This window comes from Lissotriton helveticus, chromosome 3_2 (assembly GCF_964261635.1).
Source record: "Lissotriton helveticus chromosome 3_2, aLisHel1.1, whole genome shotgun sequence".
NCBI classification, from domain to species: domain Eukaryota; kingdom Metazoa; phylum Chordata; class Amphibia; order Caudata; family Salamandridae; genus Lissotriton; species Lissotriton helveticus.
This window is the reverse complement of record NC_136062.1, coordinates 77,812,956-77,837,494: the sequence shown is the minus strand read 5'-3', so window position 1 is coordinate 77,837,494 and position 24,539 is coordinate 77,812,956. Positions and strand designations below refer to the sequence as shown.

General features: G+C 43.6%; 1 protein-coding gene across 6 annotated transcripts in view; it reads left to right on the top strand.

The window, feature by feature from the left end:
* Nucleotides 1–24,539, top strand: part of AP4E1 (adaptor related protein complex 4 subunit epsilon 1) — a 491,916-nt gene that overhangs the window by 85,180 nt on the left and 382,197 nt on the right. For 2 of the 6 annotated variants that reach the window (XM_078684823.1, XM_078684822.1), the window contains exons 6-8: nucleotides 10,939–11,098; nucleotides 13,764–13,820; nucleotides 17,946–18,112. In XM_078684823.1, the coding sequence (XP_078540949.1) occupies nucleotides 10,939–11,098; nucleotides 13,764–13,820; nucleotides 17,946–18,112 (384 nt within the window). The remainder of the gene's footprint in view (nucleotides 1–10,938; nucleotides 11,099–13,763; nucleotides 13,821–17,945; nucleotides 18,113–24,539) is intronic. The other 4 variants (XM_078684828.1, XM_078684826.1, XM_078684825.1 and 1 more) reach the window with 2 other exon arrangements.

Sequence of the window (24,539 nt, the reverse complement as noted above, 5' to 3'; positions counted from 1 at the left end):
TTCAGATGCAATGTTTAGTTTCCTGTGTATACCCCAGGGAATCTACTTAGGGGGCTGTGGTAAGAATCAGTCCATCCAAAGCTGCCCTCTAATTAGGTCTGGATGGGTAACATCTAGAGAAAACAACAAGAAAACAACAAAAGTACAACCTGGGTGAGATAATGACGCACAGCAGTTAAAAAGGGGAGGAAGATGGCAGCCCGAGGAACACCACTCCCTAGAACGACAGTGGTCTCCTCTTAGACCTATCAGTCTTAGAGTGGTCGTCTCCCAAATATTTTTCCTGCTTCCTCCATTTTTGCTGACCTTGTTTTTTCTGGGCTTAGGACTCTGCTCACTTTACCACTGCTAACCAGTGCTAAAGTGATTGTGCATCCTCCTCTAAACATGGTAACATTAGCTTTTACCAATTGGCATATTTAATTTACAAATAAGTCCTTGTAAAGTGGCACTACGTATGTCCAGGGACAGTAAATTGAATGCTACTAGTGGACATGTAGCACTGATTGTTTCACCCAGTGATGTAGCCATTTAAACATGTCTACGGCCTGCCATTGCAGCCTGTGTGTGTGTGTGTGTGCAGAGGGCAGGGTGCAATGTATTTAAAAATAGGACATATACTTTTAAGTGTTGCACGTCCTGGAAGTTAAATATTTCTTTTTTTACTACTGCATGGCTTATCTCTGCCGTAGAATAATAACATTGAAGTTGCAGTTTTACATTTCATAAGTGTAATTTCCGAATGGGAAGAGATAACCTGTTCATGTTTGGTGTCTCTTTAATCACAATTTAAAATCCTAACTTATGGTCAAATCGAATTTTAAACTGCAATTCTAAAAATGCCACTTTAAAAAAAGTTTTTGGGGCTTAGCCCTATAGTGCCTGTAACCTGTCTCTGGTCACCTGACTGAGTGTAGCTGACAGATGAGCTTTGTGTATTCCTCCTAGACAGCCACACCCAATAGGGATCTTGTGCTGGATAGACCATCACTGGCAAGATGGGAAGGAGGAGCTAGGCACATCCCTACTTACACCTGAATAGGCTGTGCCATGCCTCCACACAAAGGGCTGAATACCTCTGGTAGTTGTCTGGAGCCAGAGCAGGGGAGGCAGGATGCTTGGGACCTTAAAAGGAAACCTCTAGAATCTTCTACCCACTTCAAAGGCTCACTAGGTATAAATACTGGACCTCAGACTCCACCAATTCTGGACATGTAAATAGAATACCTTACCAGGAAGAAGTACTGCTATGCTACTGAAGGGACTGCCATTGTGCTGACTAGTTACCTGTTTTCCTACTGACTAGGTGAGAAGGACTAGCCCTGTATCTCTTGAACCCAGAGTGACTCCAATGGCTAGTTGGTTGACCTCCTCATCAGTAGCCTCAGTGACCTAACAGGCTTCCAACAACCTTGCATCTATGCCTGGACTCTGCCTTCTGTGAGTCTATGCTGCCAGGTGGTGCAACTGCAGGGCTGGACCCATGGAAGAGGGCTTAAGGGGCTGTGTCAGCCGCTGTGAGCTGGAGAAAGAGACACATCTCCCTTGTGCATGGTGCAAACGTGCATAACCCCCACTGTGCTCCATATCTTAGATGCCGGACTTCGCAAGCCCCATCGACAGGATTCTCGACATCGGCCTTGGCCCTCTCATCGCAACCTCGCCGAATTGCTTTGGCAGCACAACGCTGTGTTTTTTTTACTTTATAACAGTTTGAAGTGATGTACAAATTCTTTACACATTGTCTCTATGTTAAGCCTGACTGCTGTGTACCAAGCTACCATGGGGTTGAGCACTGGTTAATTTTAGGTTTGCTTGTGTCTTACCCTGACAAGGAATGCGGTTACTGCTTGACCGTGCCCACACCCCAGTCAACCATTGACCGAATTTCTTATATCCCCATTCTCCAGTATTTCTGTCCATGTATGTGAATGTGGCAACAAAGAAAGTACCTAATATTTTCCTGTTTTACAGCAACTGCAGTCTCTTATGCATGCCTGTCAACTCATTTGGGCTTTTGGTCTTTCAGAAGGGTTAAAGATCTGTTTTTGCCAAGCAGCTTTCTTTCATTAATGAGTATACATTGTAAGCAGCACTACCAAACTCTTTGGTGCTTCAGAAAAACTGTTTAATAAAAGGCTCTTGGGCAATATTTGAAAATATTTTGCCATGGAAAGAATAGTACCCCAGGACACCACACCAAAACAAAAGTTTTAGATCTGAAAGTTTGTAGTGAAAACCACCCAGAACAATCCATGTGAAGTGACAATATACAACATAACATGTGGAGCTGAAATCATAAACCGAAAGTCTGCATTGACAAAGAATTGAACGGTGGGGGGATTTGACACAAATTCTATACATTGTCCAGTATGTGTAAAAGGGATTTTGAGTTCCACAAGTGATATAAATAGTAACTAAAATACGAAACAGTTCATCAAATTATTTCTGTAAACCGTTGCAACTGATCCTAGAATCTGTGGATACAGAACTGCATCATCTGTGGTATGGTGCACCAGTTTTGTTAGAGGCCAGTGAAAACAAAGAAAGTACCTAATATTTTCCTGTTTTACAGCAACTGCAGTCTCTTATGCATGCCTGTCAACTCATTTGGGCTTTTGGTCTTTCAGAAGGGTTAAAGATCTGTTTTTGCCAAGCAGGTTTCTTTCATTAATGAGTATACATTGTAAGCAGCACTACCAAACTCTTTGGTGCTTCAGAAAAACTGTTTAATAAAAGGCTCTTGGGCAATATTTGAAAATATTTTGCCATGGAAAGAATAGTACCCCAGGACACCACACCAAAACAAAAGTTTTAGATCTGAAAGTTTGTAGTGAAAACCACCCAGAACAATCCATGTGAAGTGACAATATACAACATAACATGTGGAGCTGAAATCATAAACCGAAAGTCTGCATTGACAAAGAATTGAACGGTGGGGGGATTTGACACAAATTCTATACATTGTCCAGTATGTGTAAAAGGGATTTTGAGTTCCACAAGTGATATAAATAGTAACTAAAATACGAAACAGTTCATCAAATTATTTCTGTAAACCGTTGCAACTGATCCTAGAATCTGTGGATACAGAACTGCATCATCTGTGGTATGGTGCACCAGTTTTGTTAGAGGCCAGTGAAAACCTATCAGCCCCTAGAGACCAATTGTACAACATCAATCCACCATAAGCTGAAACACAGTGGTACCGATGCATTGTTTTGTTCGGCCTTATTTTCAGGTTGTAGTAGATGCATAGACTCTGTACTGCCATTTTCTCCAGTTCAGCTAGTTGTAACGCGAAACACAAAGAAAAACTACATTCTTGTCCTCTCCCATACTTCCATATTTCTTCTTGTGAGTACGTAATGGTGCAGAAAACTTAACATCATTTAAACCATTACCACAGCACCTTGGAGGAATTAGAAATTAAACTTGTGTCTAGGCCACTGTGATTTTTACTTAAACAGAATTCATTGCATGTTTTGCAAATCCAATTAATGGAAACTTTTAAAACCCCATTTTACCAAAGCAGCAAGCCTTTAATCCTGGACTATATTTCTTAATTTGTGCAGATGGTCTTCTCATGCCTGTAAAAATAATTCATGGATTTCTGCACTCTAAAGCAGACATCCAGCAGTAAGCTTACCTGCTGTTTATACTGACCGCTCCATGAACATTTTCAGCGGTCTTTAAAGAGGGGCAATCAGGGTTGAAAAATATCTTACATCTTACTTTTCTCACCCAGTCTCCATAAGAGTTGTCTCCTTATCAAAGGCCTTCGGGGAAGACAACACATTCTTAACACACCTGGTTAACACGGCCAACCAGCACCCATGGCCCCTAAAAAGGATTCATTTCTGCAACCCTGCCCGGAGTAGACTTGGATAATCTGCTGTAGCCCCCTTGCAGGTGTAGGGTTGAGTAGGAGAGGATATGGTGCTGGAACAGTAAGCACTTCTGTACGTTTGAGAACCCTCTTCGTGAACATGGCTCTCCTATTTAGGTGGAGTCTTTCATACTATATACCTGATCTGTAGCTAAGATCTGAGTAGCTTACTTTGGTTGGGCGCAATATGTTTGCACTGGGTTATATTTAATCTATATCGGTGCTATGATGTGCATACTTTTGAGATGATCACCTTTTATTTTCTCTGGGTTTATGGAGTCAAACATACCTGGGAAAGGAATACTAACATGGAACTTTATCTAGTTGTTTTACTGTTGTAGAGGACTCCAGCACGTTTGGGAACCGGCTTAATATTTAATTTAATTTCTGAAATCATGTTAGTTTTGGATTTTTTTACAGAAACCTTGCATCTATTTTAAAAAACTACCTAGGTTTCCCAAACCTTTCCACTGATGCACCCAACCCATGAAGAATCATTGGGTTTAGCTTGTGTGGCCCTCTAGGAACAGTTGCAAAAATTCTCCTGAATACTCCGGGCAATTGAGTTAATATTTCCACAACAGAAATAAAATTATTGCACTCTGTGCTTCAGATATAGACTATCTGTGTATGTCCTACGTTTTTTGCATTAGTTGGAGTTGGACTTAGTTGCATATGAAGCCCCACTAGTCATTTGTGAAGATGAAAATTTATTTTTGAGGCATGTGTGGCTGTAGCTGCACATGCTTTTCATAAGTCTGCCATCTAGTGTTGGGCACACATGATTCCAATTTGTTTTTGTTTGAAGAAGTTTTTGAGTCACAAGGCTGTGTGACTCTTCCTTTTGATGATACTGCCCATGGGCATTGACTCCATTGTTAGATGGGTTCTTTCCACCAGCAGGTTCAGATGTACTCTCTCGCACTCTGGTTCGAGATCATGTAGGGCTCCCTTCAGTTTGCCAGGAGATCACTTTCTCAACGTTATGGCCTTGATCGCATAGTCAAACTTGCATTCTGAGAAAAAGAATAATTTTACGCATTGGGTACTTCGACTCTCCTTGACGGCATACGGGCCAATTTAACAGCTCTAACGAAAAATTAGCTGCTGATGAAACGCACTGTATTCCGCTTCTATCTGAATTGCCATTGCAAATACCCTCACATCAACCTTCATTCGGTCTGTACTTTGTCTGTCTTCCTACCATAGGGAAGATGCCTGCAGATCGTGCAAATCTAAAAAGGCTGGTTGCGATTGGCGCGCATGGCAATTCAAAATGCAGCATAGACTAACGGACAACACACCTGAAATATTTGGTCAACAGGATGAGGAAGAAGAGGAAGCCTTAGCAGTCCACAAGGAATCCTTCTCCATCGACGAAACGGATTCCGAGTCGGAGGTTGAGAAAGATCCAGTCATTCTGGAGTCTTCCGAGAGGCGTCGGACCGTGAATACACCTACCCCCGAAAATGTTGGCTCTAACTGACAAACCTGCTCAGCGGCCGCCACTGTACAAAAGCCATGGCGCGCACCGAAATAAAAACTCTGAAACCCCACCCTAGGCGCTCAAACTTCAGCCATCAGCAAGGGCTTCCAACAAATAGGATTCGGCACCAACGTAGCGGACATTACGTTCGGTACAAAAAGATAAAAGGCACCGACCACTGCAAAAAGAACAATTGATGGGCAGACTGCAGAACAATGTCATACATTCACCCCAGTATAGAGATCTGGGCCTAAATCTACCTTTTTTTTGCTCCCCATGACATTCCAGTTTGAACCCAGCCATATGCAAATCAATCTTGACCCCATGCCCAATGGTAACAGTCCAGCCCGAACTGACAGGCCAGGTTTTCCCAGGAACAGTTTCACCCCTCATCAGCCAGGATAGCTTGACTCCAGTGGCATGGAGATCACAGGACCCACGTCTGGGCATAGCTATCCCACTCGGGGTGAAAAGTGCAAAAAGAACAATTGATGGACAGAATGCAGAACACTGTCATACATTCACCCCAGTACAAGGATCATGGCCTAAATCCCTCGGTTGTTTTGCTCCCCATGCCATTCCTATTCGAACTTAGCCATATGCAAATCTGTTTTGACCAGCCCGAACTGACAGGCCAGGTTCTCCCAGGACCGGTTTCGGGATTTCACCCCTCATTAGCAAGTATAGCTTGACTCCAGTAGCATGGAGAGCATGGGACTCATGTCTGGGCATACCCGTCCCACTCGGGTTGACAAATGCAAAAAGAACAATTGATGGACAGACCACAGCGGCACTGAAAACTAAACATGCTACACCTTCAGTCCAAAAACACCACTGTAGCCAATTCTCAAAACCATGCAAGAGCGGCTCGATCCAAGGCAAAAAAATCTATAAATTCAGTCCAGAACAAATAAAATTATTCTCCAACTGGCAGCACTTCAATCCTGTAAGAAACCATTGTCCTTTAAAGAAGCTATTGATGCCCCACCACCACCTCTCAAGAGGCAGAAAAAGGGCACTGCCACTAGCCCTTTAAACATTCCTCTTCCTAGCTCTCCAGTTTCACCAGTACAACCCCCAGCTTCCACTCCACCTCCCGCTTCACCACACCAATCTGAAGAAGGCGATTTCTCACCACATTCACCAATATTAAATGACAATGATAATATAGCAGAGGTCACACATCCTGCGGACCCATGGGGTGCCTATGATATAGAGCCATAGGGGGATACAGATCCAGATCTCTATCCTACATGCCCATCTCCACAAGATGATGCTTCAGTTTATTAGGACTTAATAGTCAGAGCTGCCCCATACCACCAGGTGCCCCTACATAAGGACCTTATAGAGGATGACTTCCTCTTTGAGACCCTCACTACTGCTCATCGAGGATCTCAATATTTATCAATGCTCAAAGGAGTGGTACCTCATGTAGATTACATTTTTAAAGACCTCGTAAAATCATGAATAATCACAACAAGGATTGACAAAAAATGTAAGGCAGCACCATCTAACCATATATATATATTAGAGGACACTTAACACCTGAATCCTTGGTAGGAGCCAATGCAAGGAAAAGGCTAACTCACAAACAACTGGGGATTCACCTCCACTAGAAAAGGAGTCAAAACTGATTGACTCCTCCAGGAAACGGGTTGCAGCCCAATCCACAAATCCTTGGTGAATTGCCAACAGTCAAGCCCTTCTGGCACTCTATGACCGGGTCCTCCAGGATTAAATGAATAAACTCCTCCAACACCTCCTAGAGGAGGATAAAAAAGTGTTCATGAAATAGTTAATGAGGGGAAGGTAATCACTAATAACTCCAACAATTGTGTGCTAGATTCCGCAGACACAACAGCGAGAGGCATCAATCCCAGCCTTCTCTTCCGTAGACGCGCTGGACTTTGTGTCTCAGGTTTTAAATCTTTAGTACAACTAGCAATACTTATTCTTCCCTTCGACAAGGAGCACTTCTTTGGGTCACAATTAGATACAGCCCTTGAAAAGATTAAAAAAAGGCACCAAAGTAACAAAATCTGTGGGGGCTCTTCAAACTCCTACCTATTCTTTTCATCATCCAACGTTGCCAGATCTACCTCTACGGACACTACAGGGTCCTCCTTCAAAAAATAAGGCCAGTCATCCACCTCTAAAAGCTTTTACAGAGGCTCTTATAAGGCATGGAAATTCTACCCGTACCACAAATACAAATATTAAACAATGACTTCCTGAACATTACTCCCGAACATCCAACACCTGTTGGGGGATGTCTTCAGAACTTTTACACTGCATGAAAATCTGTCACAGATCAATGGGTGTTAGACATAATCCAACATGGTTAATGTCTGGAGATCATTACCACCCTTCCAAATTCCCTCCCCCTGCAAGCACAAACTATCTATACACCATCAAGCCCTCCTCCAACAAGAGATTTCAGCTCTCTTACTCAAAGGAGCCTTAGACCCAGTTCAGCAGTATACGCCGGTACAGGAGTATACTCACTATATTTTCTCAATCCCAAAAAGGACAGTGCACTTCGACCCATCCTATAACTCAGGCCTCTGAATTACTACATCCTATCGGAACCTTTCCACATAGTCACTCTTCAGGAAGTCATACCATTGCTACAAAAGGGTGATTTCATAGGTGCATTAGACCTAAAATACACCTAATTTCATATACCCATCCATCCCTCACACCGTAAATACCTGCACATTGTCTTCCAAGGAAAGCACTATCAATTAAAAGTTCTTCCCTTTGTAGTCACCACTGCTCCATGGATATTCACAAAATGCCTAGCAGTAGTGGCAGCACATTTGTGCGGACAAAACATTTGCATATTTTCTTACTTAGACAATTGGCTTATAAAGGCTAACAGTTCTCATGTTTGCAGCTAACGTACACAGGAAACACTCACCCTACTATATCAACTAGGGTTCTCTATCAACCTGCAGAAATCCCTCGTACAACCAGCCCAAATACGACCATATCTAGGGGCCACACTCAATGCGCACTTGGGGTTAGCATACCCAAGTACAACCAAAATACAAAACATCCTGGCCCTAGTCCAGCAGTTTCAAACTGGGATTCAAGGCATAGTCAGGACAGTAATGCACCTTTTAGGCATGAAGGCATCCTACATTGCAGTAGTCCCTCATGCCCTTTTACATATGAGACAGCTGCAAGAAAGTCTCTCAGGCCAATGGACACAGTCTCAGGGTCCACTACACGATCTAGTGTTGGTAGACAGCTGCACAGCACACACACTCCAAAGTAACCTGTGTACTATGGAATCTCAAAAATGAAAAAAGGATACATGAGCACAAACAGGTATTTCACCGGTCCCAATTCTTTAAATATTTACAATTCCACCATGCGATTGCGCCGAGTCTGGTGGGACTCGACTCATTACCCGAATTTAGCCCCCTAGAAGCAAAGGTATTTATGGGCGAGCTGACGGATAAGAAGATATCCCGCATATACCAGACGCTAGTTACACACTGCTCCTCCTCACTGCACAAACTGCGGGAATCCTAGGAAAGGGATGTAGGCACGCTGGAAGAGGAAGATTGGCGGGAAGCACTTGAAGCCCCCAGAGGTGCAGCCATTGCGAATCGCTTAGGGCTCATCCAATTCAAGTACCTTCAGAGAGCTTATTTCACAAGGGAGAGACTGTGGCGGGTGGGTCTGATTGCGTCCCCGGACTGTCTGAGATGCGCCAGGAGGTGGGCACCCTAATCCACACGGTATGGAGCTGAAGCGTTTTGGTCAGGTTCTAGAAAGGGGTGTGGGACTGTTTGTCTGAGGTGTTGGGATAGGAACTTCCTCGTACTCCACAGTTAGGCCTTTTGCATGTACTAGAAGGGGTGGGGGGTAACATATACAAAAGGCATTTATTGTTGCTGGGCCTCACAGTCGCCAAGAGAGACGTGGCTAAGGCTTGGAAAGATACTCGGGCGCCCTCAGTGCAGGTGTGGAAGAAGGGGCTGGACTTCTGTATGGGGTTGGAGCGCCCTATCTTTGAGGCCAGGGGCTGCCCAAGGAAACACTACAAAATAATGAAGCGATGGACGGACTATAGGGGCTTATGGATAGAACCACCAGTAGAACAGGAGAATTACCCGGGGATGGTATGAAGCAGCCAAACCAGAGGATGTGTGTACACTGTTACTTATTTGAGAGTCCTTTCAAGTATGAGATGATATCGTGCAGCGGGTCCAGGAGGGGGGAGTTGGTAGTAGGAAGGGGGGTTAGGGGGCGGGGTGGGTGTAGAGCGGGATGTTTTCTTAAAAATGATGTATAGATTGTCAATCATCCTAGGCTGTCAACTTGTGATTGAGCAAGGGACCCACGTCTGGGCATACCCTGCCAACTTAGGGCGAACAAAGCGATACCAAAGGGGGATGTTCGACCCAGATCAGTTGACTGGGGTTGAGTGTTTGATTTGCTCAAGCGCTCCATCCATCATCCCCTTTGGTATTGCTTTGTTCGCCCTAGGTTGGCGGGGTATGCCGAGACGTGGGTCCCATGCTCACTTTGCCACTGGATTCAAGCTATCCTGGCTGATGACGGCTGAATAGCCCGAAACCGGTCCCAGAATGCTTGTTTCCGGTCCATGGCCTGGCAGTTCGGGCTGGACTGTTCCCATAAGGCACAGGGTCAGAGTGATTTGCATACGGCCATGTCTGAACTGGAGTGGTGGAGTGAGCTAAAGAATGATGATGGATTAAACCCAGATCAGTTGACTGGGGTTGAGTGTTTGATTTGCTCAAGCGCTCCATCCATCATCCCCTTTGGTAAAATCTACATCAGGCACCCTTTGTAGTAAGGTAGGTAACATAGCAAACAAACGTCTGCCTTGAGGCAAGAGGAGATCAACATTATGCTGGACAAACATTTGTTATTCCTTTTGAGGTATCGCTTGTTTTGCCCTTTGTCTGCCTTCTCAACCAGCGTGCATGTATTGCATTCCATTGATCCAATTACCTTATTTCTAATTTACAAACAGAACGTTTCAGCATGCTTAATTTTATGAACCCCTTATACAATCATGATAGCAACACTTCACTCCTCATCCCAGCTATAGCCAGTCCATGACACTCTTGCATTACCCAACTTTCCTTTTAGACTCTGTGCCTGAAACCTTTCCATTAAGGCACAGGTTTACAAAAGTTCTCCGAATAGTATGTTACAAAATGGTGGAACACACGCCATATCACTCTTCGCTAGAAGTGTCCATGTTTTTGTCTGAAATTTGAAGAAATATAGTAATCAAGCTACCTAGGCCTAGTAATGTCATGATTACGTAGCCATAATATATATATTTTTTTATATATCCAGGCAAGTCTGGACTTAGTGTTTATTCACCTGCAGTGGGTATGTAACCAGCATTCCCTTTATATTTGTATGGTAGGTTCCTAATGCAAGCTTTGGTAACTGTAATATACAAACTATCTTGCTACAAAGTAAGATGGTACACTTTCAAATACATAATTAATGGCTGAATGATATGACTTGCATCAAACTGATAGATATGCCATGCTGTTTTTTTCTTTTGATTCAGGGAAATAATACGAAGGAAAGCAGTTCTGGCATTGCACAAGTTCTATCTTATTGCTCCTAACCAGGTACAGCACATTCACGACCGATTTCGTAAGGCACTCTGTGATAGGGATGCTGGTGTTATGGCTGCCTCTTTGCATATTTATCTTCAGATAATCAAGGTAATTTGTGGGTTACCATAAATCCATTATACCAGATATCCTGTATTGCTTGTGCTCATGTGATTCTTTTACTTTATTCTTGGCCGTTCTGCTTTCATTTTTCTTTCTCCACCTGTCACCTAACAAGATGTATAATTTGTGGTTATTTATCTATGGAATGGTGTTGAAACTTTATGTGGTTTAAATGATTTTTGAAAACCTTTTCCTGAAAGACAACACAATGCCTCCATAATTGTGAACTGATTAGATATAGGAAAAAAGGTCCAGACAAGGTTTGGCCCAAGTTTTTCGACACAGGGGAACATATCTGTTAATCTACTACTCATCAAAACTTATATTACTTATTTGAGGCTGCAAAAACATTGGAAAATTCCAACTATCATTTATGGTGTTATGTTATGTTAACAACAAATGCTACTTGCAAGGCTCAGACTGTTCTCATTCTACATGATGGTCATACTTACTTTACTAAACAAACAGAGGAAGGGAGAGAGAGTATTATGGTTGGATTCGTACTCCCAAGGCTAATTTATGACAACAATAAGAATCCACCAGGTTTTGTAAGTGAAAGTGGTCCTCACGATGGCGGGGAGCACTTAGTGTTTTTTAAAATACCCCTCACACACCAAAAGGACCCTTGGTGTCATGCTTCATCATAGGGGTCTTTCCACCCCTCTACGGGATGCGGCGTGCTGTGACCTACGACTACTCGGGAGCACTTATAATAGACTATGTATGGTGCATGTGAGGTTTTTCTAAGTGAGTGAATGGTGGGTTACGTGAAAAAAACTTAAAAAGCACCTGGCTCGGTGGGACACTTAAATAACCTTTTATTCGGTCCCCGGCTGGTACTAGTAAAAAGTGAAGTGCGAGGTGTTGATGTCGTGATTATGTACATCACCTCATATGTGCGTCGACATGTTTCGGAGGCAAAGCTCCTTCTTCTGGACAGGGTGCACAACTTCCCCACCCTACTCACGTATTTCTATTCAAATAGTAATGTATTTACAAAAAAATCAAAAAAAACACAGAAATAAATGTGTGTGTTCTATAAGCTACAATGTACCTACAGCGGTATAGCTCAAGTTTTGGCGAATCGCACTACCTGAGAAGAAAGAGGAATAATCAAATGATGACCTCAGAACAACAATTTTAGCTGGTGCAATCACCTAGGTAAAATGTAAGTGGGGTTAAACTCACAGTGAAGAATTGCCCCTGTAAAAAAGAAAAAAAGAAAAGGAACATACTAGACACATTGACATATGACAAAAACACACACTCTCTGGTGCAGCTTCGTGGGGGAACAAAAGACATAATATAGGCATAAATGTAAGCATACTTGTCTTTGTTATGCTTTTAGCATCATGAGCCTTCTTAACGTCTGGGGGTGGGTGATTGCCAAACTGCAATCTAAAGAAACATACACTGTAGCTGTAGTGAAAGTCCTGTTGTACTTACTTCAGGTTGAAGATAAAGGCAATCTGTGAAATACTCACGAACTCAATGGGATTTCTGGTCCATGTCAGCCCAGACGCGGCTCCGCTGGTATGGGAAAAGAGTCCAGAGTGCCTCGTATTTTACTCACTTCACTAGTTTAAGTGTGAGTTGATTGCCAATTAGGTCGCTAGAAGCGGAAATAGTTATATGCCCTTGTATGGGTTTTCCCCCATTAATAGTGCCTACACTGTGTTAGTTCTAAAGCGTTCCCGTGCTTGGGAGGGCAACGTTTACTGAGCATGCGTTAGTTCCTAGAAATGTCACCAGCTTCCTTCGCACATGCGTACTAGGTGAGTATCGTTGAAACACTACTCTGTCCTTGGCGCTTTGGATGTTGATACTGTAAACTCTGCCAGTGTTTTATCTGATAATCACTGAAAACATGCCCGCTGCAGTGGGTAATAGGATAGTAATACCTTAGTGTTTGCTTGGGTGTTTCCAGGAGCTTGTACTTTATTGTTCATTAGACGCCTCTGTGCGCATGCGTGTGTCCCGGGTGCTACAGTGCGTCATCTCTCCTCGAGAAAAAAGTGTCATATCGGCACCGGGTGCCCACTGAAGTACTGTTATCTAGTCTTATGTTTTGAAAAATGTCACCATTTGTTTTTTGTTTTTAAAAAAAACTATGCTAGGATATTAAAATCACACCTATGGTGTGTGTCATATTGTGTTTGCTACTCTAAAATGGTTCGACACCTCCTTTGTGTTCCCTGTAATTTATTGCTTCAGGTGTGTCATTGTACTGGGTCATGGATGCAGCTAACGGCCCTCATTAGACCATACTGTCTAGTTGGATAGTTGGCCCCACGGTATGTCATCGTTTAGGCCATGTATATGTGTTCCCAGGCGGAACACCCAGCGTTGTTCTTTCTGGAACAAGTCCCCCTCAGGTTTCAGCTGTTCTATCACGGTCCAATGTAGGTCATTGACACAATGTTGGGCGTTCAGGTAGTGGGTAGCCATCTTAGTTGTTGTTTTTTTGCAGCGTACATTGCTCTTGCGCTCGATCATACGTGTTTTGATAGCCCTGGTGGTCATACCCACATACTCTAAGCCACGCAGGCAGGTGATAAGGTAAATGACATTTTTGGTATTGCAGTTAGTCATGCGTCTCTGTTCCCAGTTCGTTCCATTGCTGAATGTCAGTTTTTTGCTTCTCTTTGTCAAGTGGCAGCAGCTGCAATTACCACATGGGAAGTGGCCTTGTACCCCACTGGGAGGACTGGTAAGTTCCTGTGTTTCACGAGGGCGTGTGTGGACTAGTATGTCTTTTAGATTCTTGCCCCTTCTGTGAGCAAACATTGGTTTCTCCAGATCCAGGTTACCACATGTGAGGATACCCCAGCTTTTGTTCACTATTTTGCTACTTCATTAGTGACGGTATTGTATGTGGTAATTGCAGCTGCTGCCACTTGACAAAGAGAAGCAAAAAACTGACATTCAGCAATGGAACGAACTGGGAACAGAGACGCATGACTAACTGCAATACCAAGAATGTCATTTACCTTATCACCTGCCCGTGTGGCTTAGAGTATGTGGGTATGACCACCAGGGCTATCAAAACACGTATGAACGAGCACAAGGGGTCGCGGACATACAACAAGGTGTCATCCGCGTAAGTCGAAATTATGATTTTATACGTAGGGATGTTCACACCTTCATTACTATGATACTCCCCGAGTGCACATGCCAGCGGTTCGGCCACAAGTGCAGAGAGTAGTGGTGAAAGTGGGCAGCCCTGCCTAGTGCCTCTGCAAATCGTGAAGGAGTCCAAGACCCGATCACCGATGCGCACCCTGGCGGTGGGGCGATAGTATAGTGCTTCCACCATTTGTAAAAACGGTTCGCCCAGTCCCAGTCGCCTCAGAACTCTGGTCATGAAGGGCCACTCCACAGAATCGAAGGCTTTTTCCATGTCCAGGAAGATAGCCATGGCTTTGGTGTCCTGGCTGACGTGTTGCATAGTCCCTAGTATGGTTCTTATATTATAGGTGAGGTTCCTGTTGGGAATGAATCCAGCCTGCTCCGGGGCAACCAACTCCGGGGCCAGTAACGCCAAACGTGTCGCCAAAACCTTTGCGTATAGCTTGGCGTCCACATTTAGTAGAGATAGCGGCCTGTAGGAGCCACAGGAATTTGCGGGCTTTCCCGGTTTAAGAATAGTCACTATCAGAGCCTCCCCCATAGACCGTGGCATGCTGCCCTCTGCGCAGATGTCATCAAACAGTGTGGATAAGTGCGGGATTAGTACATTCTTGAACTCTTTATAAAAGCCCACAGTAAGCCCATCCGCGCCCGGGGCGCTGTCCGAGCGCATACTCGCAAGCGCATCCGCTATCTCGTCTTTATGAATGGGCTGCATCAAGAATTCCTGGTCGGAATTCGGCAAGAAATTTAACTGTATATGACCCAGATAATCGTCTATGGCTTCCTCATTATTCGCAGCCTGAGAAGTGAGAAGACCCGAATAGAAGTTTCTGAATTCATCTACAATCTCTGCTTCCTCTGTGAGGGGAGGACCTTCTGGTGTCTCCAATTCTGATATTACCAGAGGACGTCTGGAGTTTCGCATCAACCTGGCTAGGAGGGAGCCGGGGCGCTCTCCATCACCGTACGTCCGGGCCATTGCGTACTTCCCCACTTCCCCTCTGCTAGCCTCCCGGGGTCGACGGGCCTGGGCCCTCGCTGGCGGCGAAGGTGTCGATATTGCGAGACTGAGAGCGCCCATCGTTGTCATCGACCTCCGGGGTAGTCGACCTCCGGGGTTCAAGTCCTGCTCTGTCGCTTCGCGAGAGGGGATGGAGCGGGCGGAAGGTACGCCATCGCTGCAGGCCGTAATGGCCGCCATTGGGGCGCTCCACTCGCAGGTCACCGCCATCATCCAGAAAATGATTGTAACAGTGGACGATATCTGCCTGAGACCGGACTACGACCCTCCGGTAGGTTTTCAGCAAGCTGTGGTACCCGCGGAGCAGGGTACGCTTGAGACTGAGGACCCCGTGCGGAAGCCGGATTTGGTGTCTTTTGTCGGTTCCCAAATAACAGCCAGCGAGCCTGGGACTATCGTAAGCTCATCCTGCTCAATGCCGATACCGCCCAAGATAGACATGGACAGTTTTATACGCCGTAATAAGTTCCTCAGTGACTATTGGAGTGATTCATTATTCTTTTCCTCCCTCTTGGTTCAACCACGTTCTTGTGACTCATTTTTGGTGGACAGCTATCCTCGTTTGATTTGTGGACATCGAGAACTAGCATCTTGGTTTCGATCCTACTGCATTGACTTTGACTTTTCCGAGCGCTCCGATTCTTCCATTGAGATGGCGGTTCGGGCGAGGAGGGCTTGCACGAAAAATCGGAGTGGCCAGGGTTGAACTTGACTGCCTGGGTTTGATAAAATACCTTGATTCGATACGGGATTTGTAACCTATAATGATTTGGGAGTCGGGTGGTTCTTGCTAACTCCCCCGGTTGGCCTGTAATCATAGCTTCATACTGTCTTGATTATGTTTCGGGGCGGTCGCTTCTGGCGGGGGGTAAGGGAGACCGGGGGCCTGTTTGATTTCTCCTCCTCCGCTATTTTCCTTCTTTTAGGGTTAGTTCTTGGGTGACAGGCACGCTGCTAGTGGGGTTAGGCCGTAGCCATTGCAGGGGTGCAGGGTGAGGGGTCTGGGGGGGGTTTGTTATTTTGTCTTTGTTTTGTTCTATGGCCTTTTTCTTTCCTTCTTTTCCTTTACGAGAGGTGGGTTGTTTATTCTAAATTGATTTTTCACTCATCTGGGTGTCTACTCCGGCCTTAATTATCCTAATCTGGGTGGATGGGACTAGGTTGTTTATCATATTGTCTCTCCTTCTTTATATGCTTAACTACGTTGACGTCATATACTCCTGTGTAATTCTTTATTTGCATTGCCATATTCGCCCATCCACTACTGTACTGTATTCTATAGTATGACACCTGATATGTGTAATGCCTCCTCTTGTTTTCTTCAATAAAAAGAATTATAAAAAAAATAAATTCCAATAAGGAAACCGGTGAAGGAGTAGATCCTTTGTGAGGGGGACAGAAGTTTATACATAGATGTCAGAGCTCTATCCTGGGATAAGTAAGTGCTCTGTTTTATCAGAATGAAGGTTCAGGAAATTATATGATAGTTCCAGCGTACCTGCAGCTGATCTCCACGCAAACAGAGGAGCCATTGAAATTATGCAGATAGGTCCTTTTTTCACTAAATTATTAAGGCCTTCTCCTCTTCGCAGCATACTGATGTCTAGCTTATGAAGTGCTCTGAAGTGACAGCAGTGTCACATGCAACACTTTACCAAACATCAGAATAAACCTATTTAATATGGGTGAAGGAAAGGGATTTCTGTATATGTGCAAAAGCACATTTGTATCATGATTATTCAGGCAGAATTTCACAAATATTGAAAAATCATTTACCTGAATATTAGCGTTTGAATACTCCAGGAAATGTATGACAGTCAAATATTTCCATAAGTATTTGCGGTAATATTTGTGAATGCCTGAAAAGTCAGAAATTTGCGTCTGACATAATCGTTGGCAACAATTTTGGAATTTTCAACATTGACCTTTGTGAATCAAACCTTAGCTGGTTCCCTGTCTTTATTACGTATTGAATCAGTCTCTTTCAGGAGCATTGTGTAATGATTTGAAAGGTTTAATGGTGTCTTGTGCCTCAGGATCGAATTGCTCATTTTTATTATGGCTTTTTTATGATTGTTTCTCTGAATTTAGTTACTGTGAAAATAGAACTTGTACAGTCAACCCTGTTATCAACATATGGAAGTATTTTGTCATTCACATTTAAAAAATGATTGCAATGTCCAAGCGAGGAGTTGCTACTTTGTATTTATTTTGAATTTTTAAAGGTGGATAGCTTCTAAATCTACAGACTAATGGTTATATTCAGAATTTGTTTTACTATTATTATAATATCAATTTACTCTCTACATATCTATATTTTACTTTCATGGACTTGATTTTTGAGTTGTTGCTCTTAGATTGCATGACAAGGCAATCACTGCTCTATCCTTTTTTGCAATATTATTTACAAATAGGTGCATCTCTAATGTAAGCCGAGATGTACATCTTAAAATTTGAGGAGAATCATTTTACACTAATCTAAACATTTAAATACATGCATTTATATTAGTGCCATGATGTAAAAATTTATTTAATGTTTGGCAAAATTGATACCCATAAGAATGGTTTATGATATTGTATTGAAGTGAAGTGTATGGCAATGTAAAGTATATATTTCTGCATTTAGTTTGCTCATGAAGAATGCTTGCAATAAAACTCATTACTTCACGTTTTCAAAACTAGGACAAACCTTCGGAGTACAAAGACTTGACTGGGAGCTTTGTGACAATCCTTAAGCAAGTAGTTGGAGGGAAACTCCCAGTAGATTTCAATTATCACAGCGTGCCAGCACCATGGCTACAGATTCAGCTCCTAAGAATTCTGGGATTGCTTGGAAAGGATGATCCTAGGTAATTTTGTTTTTAAAGTAAATAATACTGTTAAAGAGTGTGTTCTTGTTGAAATAAATCTTGACGTGTATGCTGAATGGTAGAAATTTCCTTCATCATGAATCACTCTTCATGTAAACATGTAGACTTAATATGCATGCATTTCATGCTTTGCGATGCTTTTCAACAAATCAGTATTTTTGCAGCTTTTAAATGATATAAAGGTTTTACAAAGTTGTCAAGACGAGAAAAAACTGTAGAATATTGGACACCATAACAGAGTAGCAAAACTGTTTTTTTTCCACAATGAGGTTAATATTTTACCCACAGCAAGTTGGTGTGCCCTGAACTGGATTCTCACTTTTCTGATGCCTAATTAGTGGGAATGGCTTTTCGACCTAGTCTCTGGTCAAACATCAGTGTACCTTCAGTTTTCATGACAGTGCTTTCGTCCTGCAAGCCACTACATTCTGACTAGCGCAAATGCGGTGCCACTAATATAACAGATTGAAGGGCAAATAATTTGGTAAAGTGCAAGTATTTCAGCAACGGCGCACCGACAAACCTGCAAAGAGATTGAAATGCTGTTGCCATCATACACAGACAGATGCCATTTCACACTTACAACAAACTGTTTCTTTTTGACATGTCCGTGATTAACCTTGCTGCACTCAGGCCTGCCATGGCAATCCTCTATTATGCTTTTTCGTAAAGCATTAAAAACGTGGCTCTTGTAGAGGCTTATCCGTAGTCCTACACTAGGAGAATTCCAAGCTGTACGATCTTTAGGCGCCTTGATGCCCTTGGGCTAAGTCGCGCGTTACAAGTCCTCATTCATTCATTCACTATCCCCACTCCTGCAGTAAAAACATCGAGTGATAATGCAGCGAAGGGACACGGGAGAGTGTGCGACTCAAAGATCTCACCCATCCAGAACATAACATTTGCAGTACCCTTACCATTCAAAGTTTGGGCAGGCATCCTGTCTCTGACATGGCTGAACCCTTGGAGTAACAAAGCTCCCTTTTTGTTGGACTGGTTAATCATAGCATAGCTAAGTAAACTCTAGTTTTATAATTCATTCATTCATTTATAGCTTTATTTTCTATCTCTAAGGTCATATAAGTACATACTTCAAAAATAAATAGTACATATTAATAAATGGCCAACAATCAAATGGATACACATTTAATATTGTAAATACAGTTTAATAAAACCACAGTTCTAAAAACATGAAGGATTAAAGCAACTAACAACTCAGGTCTGCAATATACAAAATAATAGGCTTCTTGGCAGTTTTTTACACATTGCTTATTGCATATAAATAACATATCATAACTTTTGTTCAAGATAAAGTGACCAGTGCAGTGCCAATATCACTAACTTTAGGAACCATATCAGAATAAACCTTTTGGCTTTCCGAAATGATAGGATTGTTAAAAACAAAAGCAAAGTGTATTGATCGTTCCTACTCCTCACCCTTCCCCCAAAGTTTGGGAGCATCACACCCATTCCTGCCTAATTACTCAACCACCCTATTGATATAAAGAGAAAACAGGGTGGGTGCAAGGACACACCCCAGTCTAACTCCCCAGTCTACCTTAAATGGTTTGGCCACCTGCCCATTCTCCCCCCGTCTGACCTGGGCTATGTTGTCAGCATACAGCCTTACCAAGATGTGCAATAGGGGAGCAGGAATGCCCATATTCTCCAGCACCTTCCAGAGCTTCCCCCTCTGGAACAGGTCCAAAGCTGTGCATAAGTCAACAAAGGCAACAAAGAGCTTGCTCTTGTTGATAAGCACCTCTCTCCAGTAGATGCAAGAGAACCGGAAGATCTGATCTAGAGTGTCAACATTGGCTCTAAAGCCTGCCTGCAAATGAGACAGAACCCCCTCTTCTGTAATCCAGACCTGCAGATCTACCAGCACTTCCTGGCTAAAGGTTTTTTGGATGGAATCGATCAAGCTGATTGGTCTGTAGTTCCCTGGGTTTGCCCGGACCCCTTTATTATAATTTGGCAGGATCTCCGCTACTCTCCATGAGGTGGGGATATCCAGTCCAGAGAGGATGGCATTAAATAATATGTTTATATATGGGCCCCACACTTCCGGGTTCGCCTTGTATAGGTCATATGGTATCCGGTCCCCATGAGCAGGAATTAATTGCAGCCAGAGTCTCATTTAATGAGAACACAAATGTATTTGAAACATCTATAGCACCCTTGTCTAGGGACACTGTATCACTGTCCTAGACAACACTACCATTTGTGTACAATTTACTAAAATGGGCCATCCACTTTTCTGGTAATGCACAAAAATCTAATTCAGTTTTGGAACCGTTTGATCAGACTGCTGCAGTCCTCCAAAAAAGATTTATTATCTTTACCAATAATAGCTTCATGTAAAGAAGACCACAAGGAATTTTCCTCATTCTTTTTGGCTCGTGCCAAAACCTGCCTATGCCTGGCCCTACATCTCATTATGTCTGAGCGGGTGTTAGTCTTTAGGAGCTTGATTTTGGCTGACCTGCATTGACTGGTGTACCGGGGAGAGATCTTGAGCCCCTTCTTTCCCCCATATATAGTTTTACCTAAAAAATCCCTGATTTGAGAAAACAGCGAAACATGATTAGAGCTCAATACAAACCTCTTCTGTTTCGCTAGGAGATGGGATAGATAATCAACATATTTCTCCACTCTGGCTGTGGCTGCCTCTAGGGCTAGAGGATTTTTTCCATCCAATTCCATCTGATGGTTTTCCTATTGTTTACTGGAGACAGGTCACCCAGATCCGTGTTAAACTGGGGTATTGGTTTTGTAGCTGATTTATCTAAAAGGGTCCATGTTAGCGCATGGTGATCACTATCGGATCTCTCATCCACTACCATGTCTAAAATGGCTTGCTGGAGCTTCACATTAACCAGAAATTTATAAATTCAACTATGGTGGCCTGACCTGCTAAATTGCATTTTACCTTGTCGGTCTGAGTGAGTCCTACCATTTGTAGCTCTAAGGTCAAAGTTAAGCATTGGTGCTAAAACTTGAGCTGCTTTTGGGGTCCAGCTCACTCTGAAGAGGTGTTTGTTAGTGGTTCAACCCAGCCACCAGCAGGAGACCAGTGGGCTCAGATAAAGATTGCTCTAATACATTTAAAATTCTGGTCTCTGCAGTGCTTGTTCCTGCTCTATTATAAACATTGAACATTTTTAAGATCATTTCTGATGAGAGCTCAAGGCCAACTGCCATAACCTCAATAAAATTGGTGGGAATTTCCCTGATCTTACACTGTAGGGATGTTTTTACCCAGATTCCCAGCCCCCCAGAGGGTCTGCTACTTCCACTTTGTACTGCATTAACACAATAGGAAGTGAAACCACTCCTATGAAAGTGGGGCATGCACCATGTCTCTTGGAAGAAGCTGAAGTTGTGAAAGTCTACAATTTTGGCTTATTCCACCTTGGAGAGCAATTTGGTGATCCCTGCTCCATTCACAGTTGTATTTTAAGAGATGGCTGCTCGGCCAAAGTCATGGTAGGGGGATCTCCAGTCGCCAGTTCACCACCTAGGTTAATATCCTCAGGCTCACCTTGCCCACTACTTGTAAAGGGCTGCGCAGGAGGCTTTTGACAAATAATATGTAGGTGTGCGGGTTCCCCCACTGCTTTTGTATGAAGAAGAGCTAGCATCAAGGGATTGAAAGCTTGATTGGACCAGCCATCATCAAAGTGTCTCGGGGGCACACAAACTCATGGCTCTAGGTCTCCACTCTGGACCCTCCCTCAACTCCCTCGGGGATCCCAAACCAAGAAAGCAAGACTGATATTCTGCATGCCTGCAGCTGTTGATTGGATAGGGGAGAGGGATGGAGAGGATCTGGGGAGATTGGGTAGTGTTTCCTATTGTGAGCTGATGAGTAATAACAGTATTCTCAGTGGAGTGGGAATCCCCATTACTAGCATTCATCAGGTTTCCCATCCTTTCACCACCCTCCTTTGCGGTGCATTTAAAGGTTTGCTTCCTACAATCCCTTTCCTCAAAACTCTCCACAACCTCCTTCAAAGCCACAACCTTGCCCCTCAGATCATCAATTACGCCCATCAAACTACAGAGTATTGAATAACACCCCAGACTAGAGGCGCTTGTCTCCTCAACTTGGAGCCCCTTATTTTGGTCCATGTTGGGGCAAAGAACCGAAAATCAGTTTTGACAATCATCTTTACACACAGACCGAGACTTCTCTATTGCACCAGACACTGAGGGCGCTATGTTTTTCTCCCCTGACAGCAATCCAACACCCACCTGGGGTCTATTAAAAATTTGGGGTATGCACTTGGTAGACACCGCTATAGGGTGTTCAGTAGCATTGCTGCTAGAGGAGGGAAATGGTTTGATGATGTCTTTTCATTCAGAATGTAGATGATCAATTCTGTCCATTACACAGTTACCAGCTGCCGAGGCTACAGGCTTCTCTTTTGCGGGCCCCGGGACCCCTTCCACTGCTTTCCTTTTACCCATTTTTGAACTGGCGGATAGAGGCACACAGTAGCACCCAAACAATGATACACAGGTGAGGATAACCGTTACATCAGACTCCCTCCAGCAAAGGGTGGCTTCAGGTGAATATGCATGCATGCACTCAACAAAGACTGGACTCTCCAGCCCCCGTTCCTGGCCTGTAACAGTAAGGGTAGGTCTTGCAAAGGTCCACTCCCCTCCAATACATTTGACTTCGGAGTGCCAAAGTGGAAGGGGGGCGAGGGTGCTGGGAGTCAATGACAAGTATGGCAGTGTCAGATGATAATACCCTTGTTCAAAACAGCCCAGAATCTCCATTTTCAAAACGCTTAAACAAATCTAACAAAGGAAAACACTGTAGGAGGCTGCAGTGAGAAAAAGTACTTTTGTTTGGCGGTTGATATGACCACAGCGCAGGACAAAGGAAGTAGCCCCAACCAGGAAAACCAAGGGGGGTGGCCCTGCGCTGCCTCTTCCTTGCACTGATAAGCACAGGACGGGCCCGCCCTTGGCCTGGGCACGTCCCGCACTGTGGGATTACAGAGTGGTCTTTCAAGGCCACGGACATTGGGCTCTGCCCCCTCCAGAGGCTGCTTCTGCAAACACACCTCCTGGCACCTTGAAGGCTGTGGCGTGAAGTCTTCTCAACAAGAGAGGTCTGCTGGTGCCGGGTACCCCTTCCTCCAACTTTGTTGAAGCTCGCTCTACTTGATTGCAGAGTGGCCTTTCAAGGCCTTGTAGATTATGCCCGCTCCCTTCTGATTCAGTGTTTGCAAACACGCCTCCTAGTTTTTTTAATGCTAGGGGGTGAAGTCTTTTCAACAAGAGAGGTCTGCTGGTGCCCGGCACCTCTACCTCCAACTTTGGAGAGCTCCACCGTAATTCAAAGAAAAACAAAGTAATTGAGTCTAAATATTCGAAAACACATTTCTTGGAAAAACAAAATAATAAAAATGTGGTTTGATTGAAAATTTAAAAAAAAGAATCGAAGAACAGTTTGTAATGAAAACATAATTTTCAATAGAAGAAAAGAGTTGGGGGGAGGAAACTAGATAGAGGCAGGTTAGGGAAAGGGCTCCCCATTGTAAATACCTCCCTCATTCAAGGCATCTTCCTAGAAGTTCTCAAGACGGGCCAAATCCTCCCACTCCTACACTAGACCCAAATCACCTCACCAACTACCGGCCGGCATTGACCCACCATTGATCTGCAAAATCATTGAAAAAGCAGTCTATGTACAACTCTAGCATCACATCAATGCTAACGATATCCTGCATGACAGTCGGTCTAGCTGAAGATCACGCTGCAGCCCGAAGACTGCTACCTTACATACACATTGTAGCTGATGCCCTCTTGACCATAGATGATGACCTCTGACTTCTGATATTGTTGTCTCTCTCAGCTGCCTTTGACACTGTGACCCTCCCACTCTGATACCCACACTGGTCACACAGAGGAGCATCTGGGGGGGCGATGGGCATGGACTGTATTTAAAAATAGGTGAGTTCCCCCAACGAATAGAGGGGGAAAAAAAGGAGGTGGTGCAGCGAAGTAACAATTGAGGGGTAAAAAAAATGTAAGATGTAAGGAAAGTTGGGGGGATGACCCCTTTATAAAACGAAACTAAACCTTAAAAGCAAGGGTAGAAATTATCTATGCAAGTGTAATTGACAAGCCAATAGAACACATTTAGAGAACAAAAACATGTAAAATGATTTTTTTCCAAAAAAGTCGTTCTATCAATTAGTTTCAAAAGGTAAATGACATCCGTATTGAAAACTGCTTAATTTAAATGGTTTCTCAGAATTTGTATTCTAAAAAAATTCTATGAAATTACATGCAAGGTAAACAACCTTTACAACGCAACTTTTACAACGCACTACCATTACAACGAAACTTTTACAACGCAAAAACCATTACAACGCATGTATTT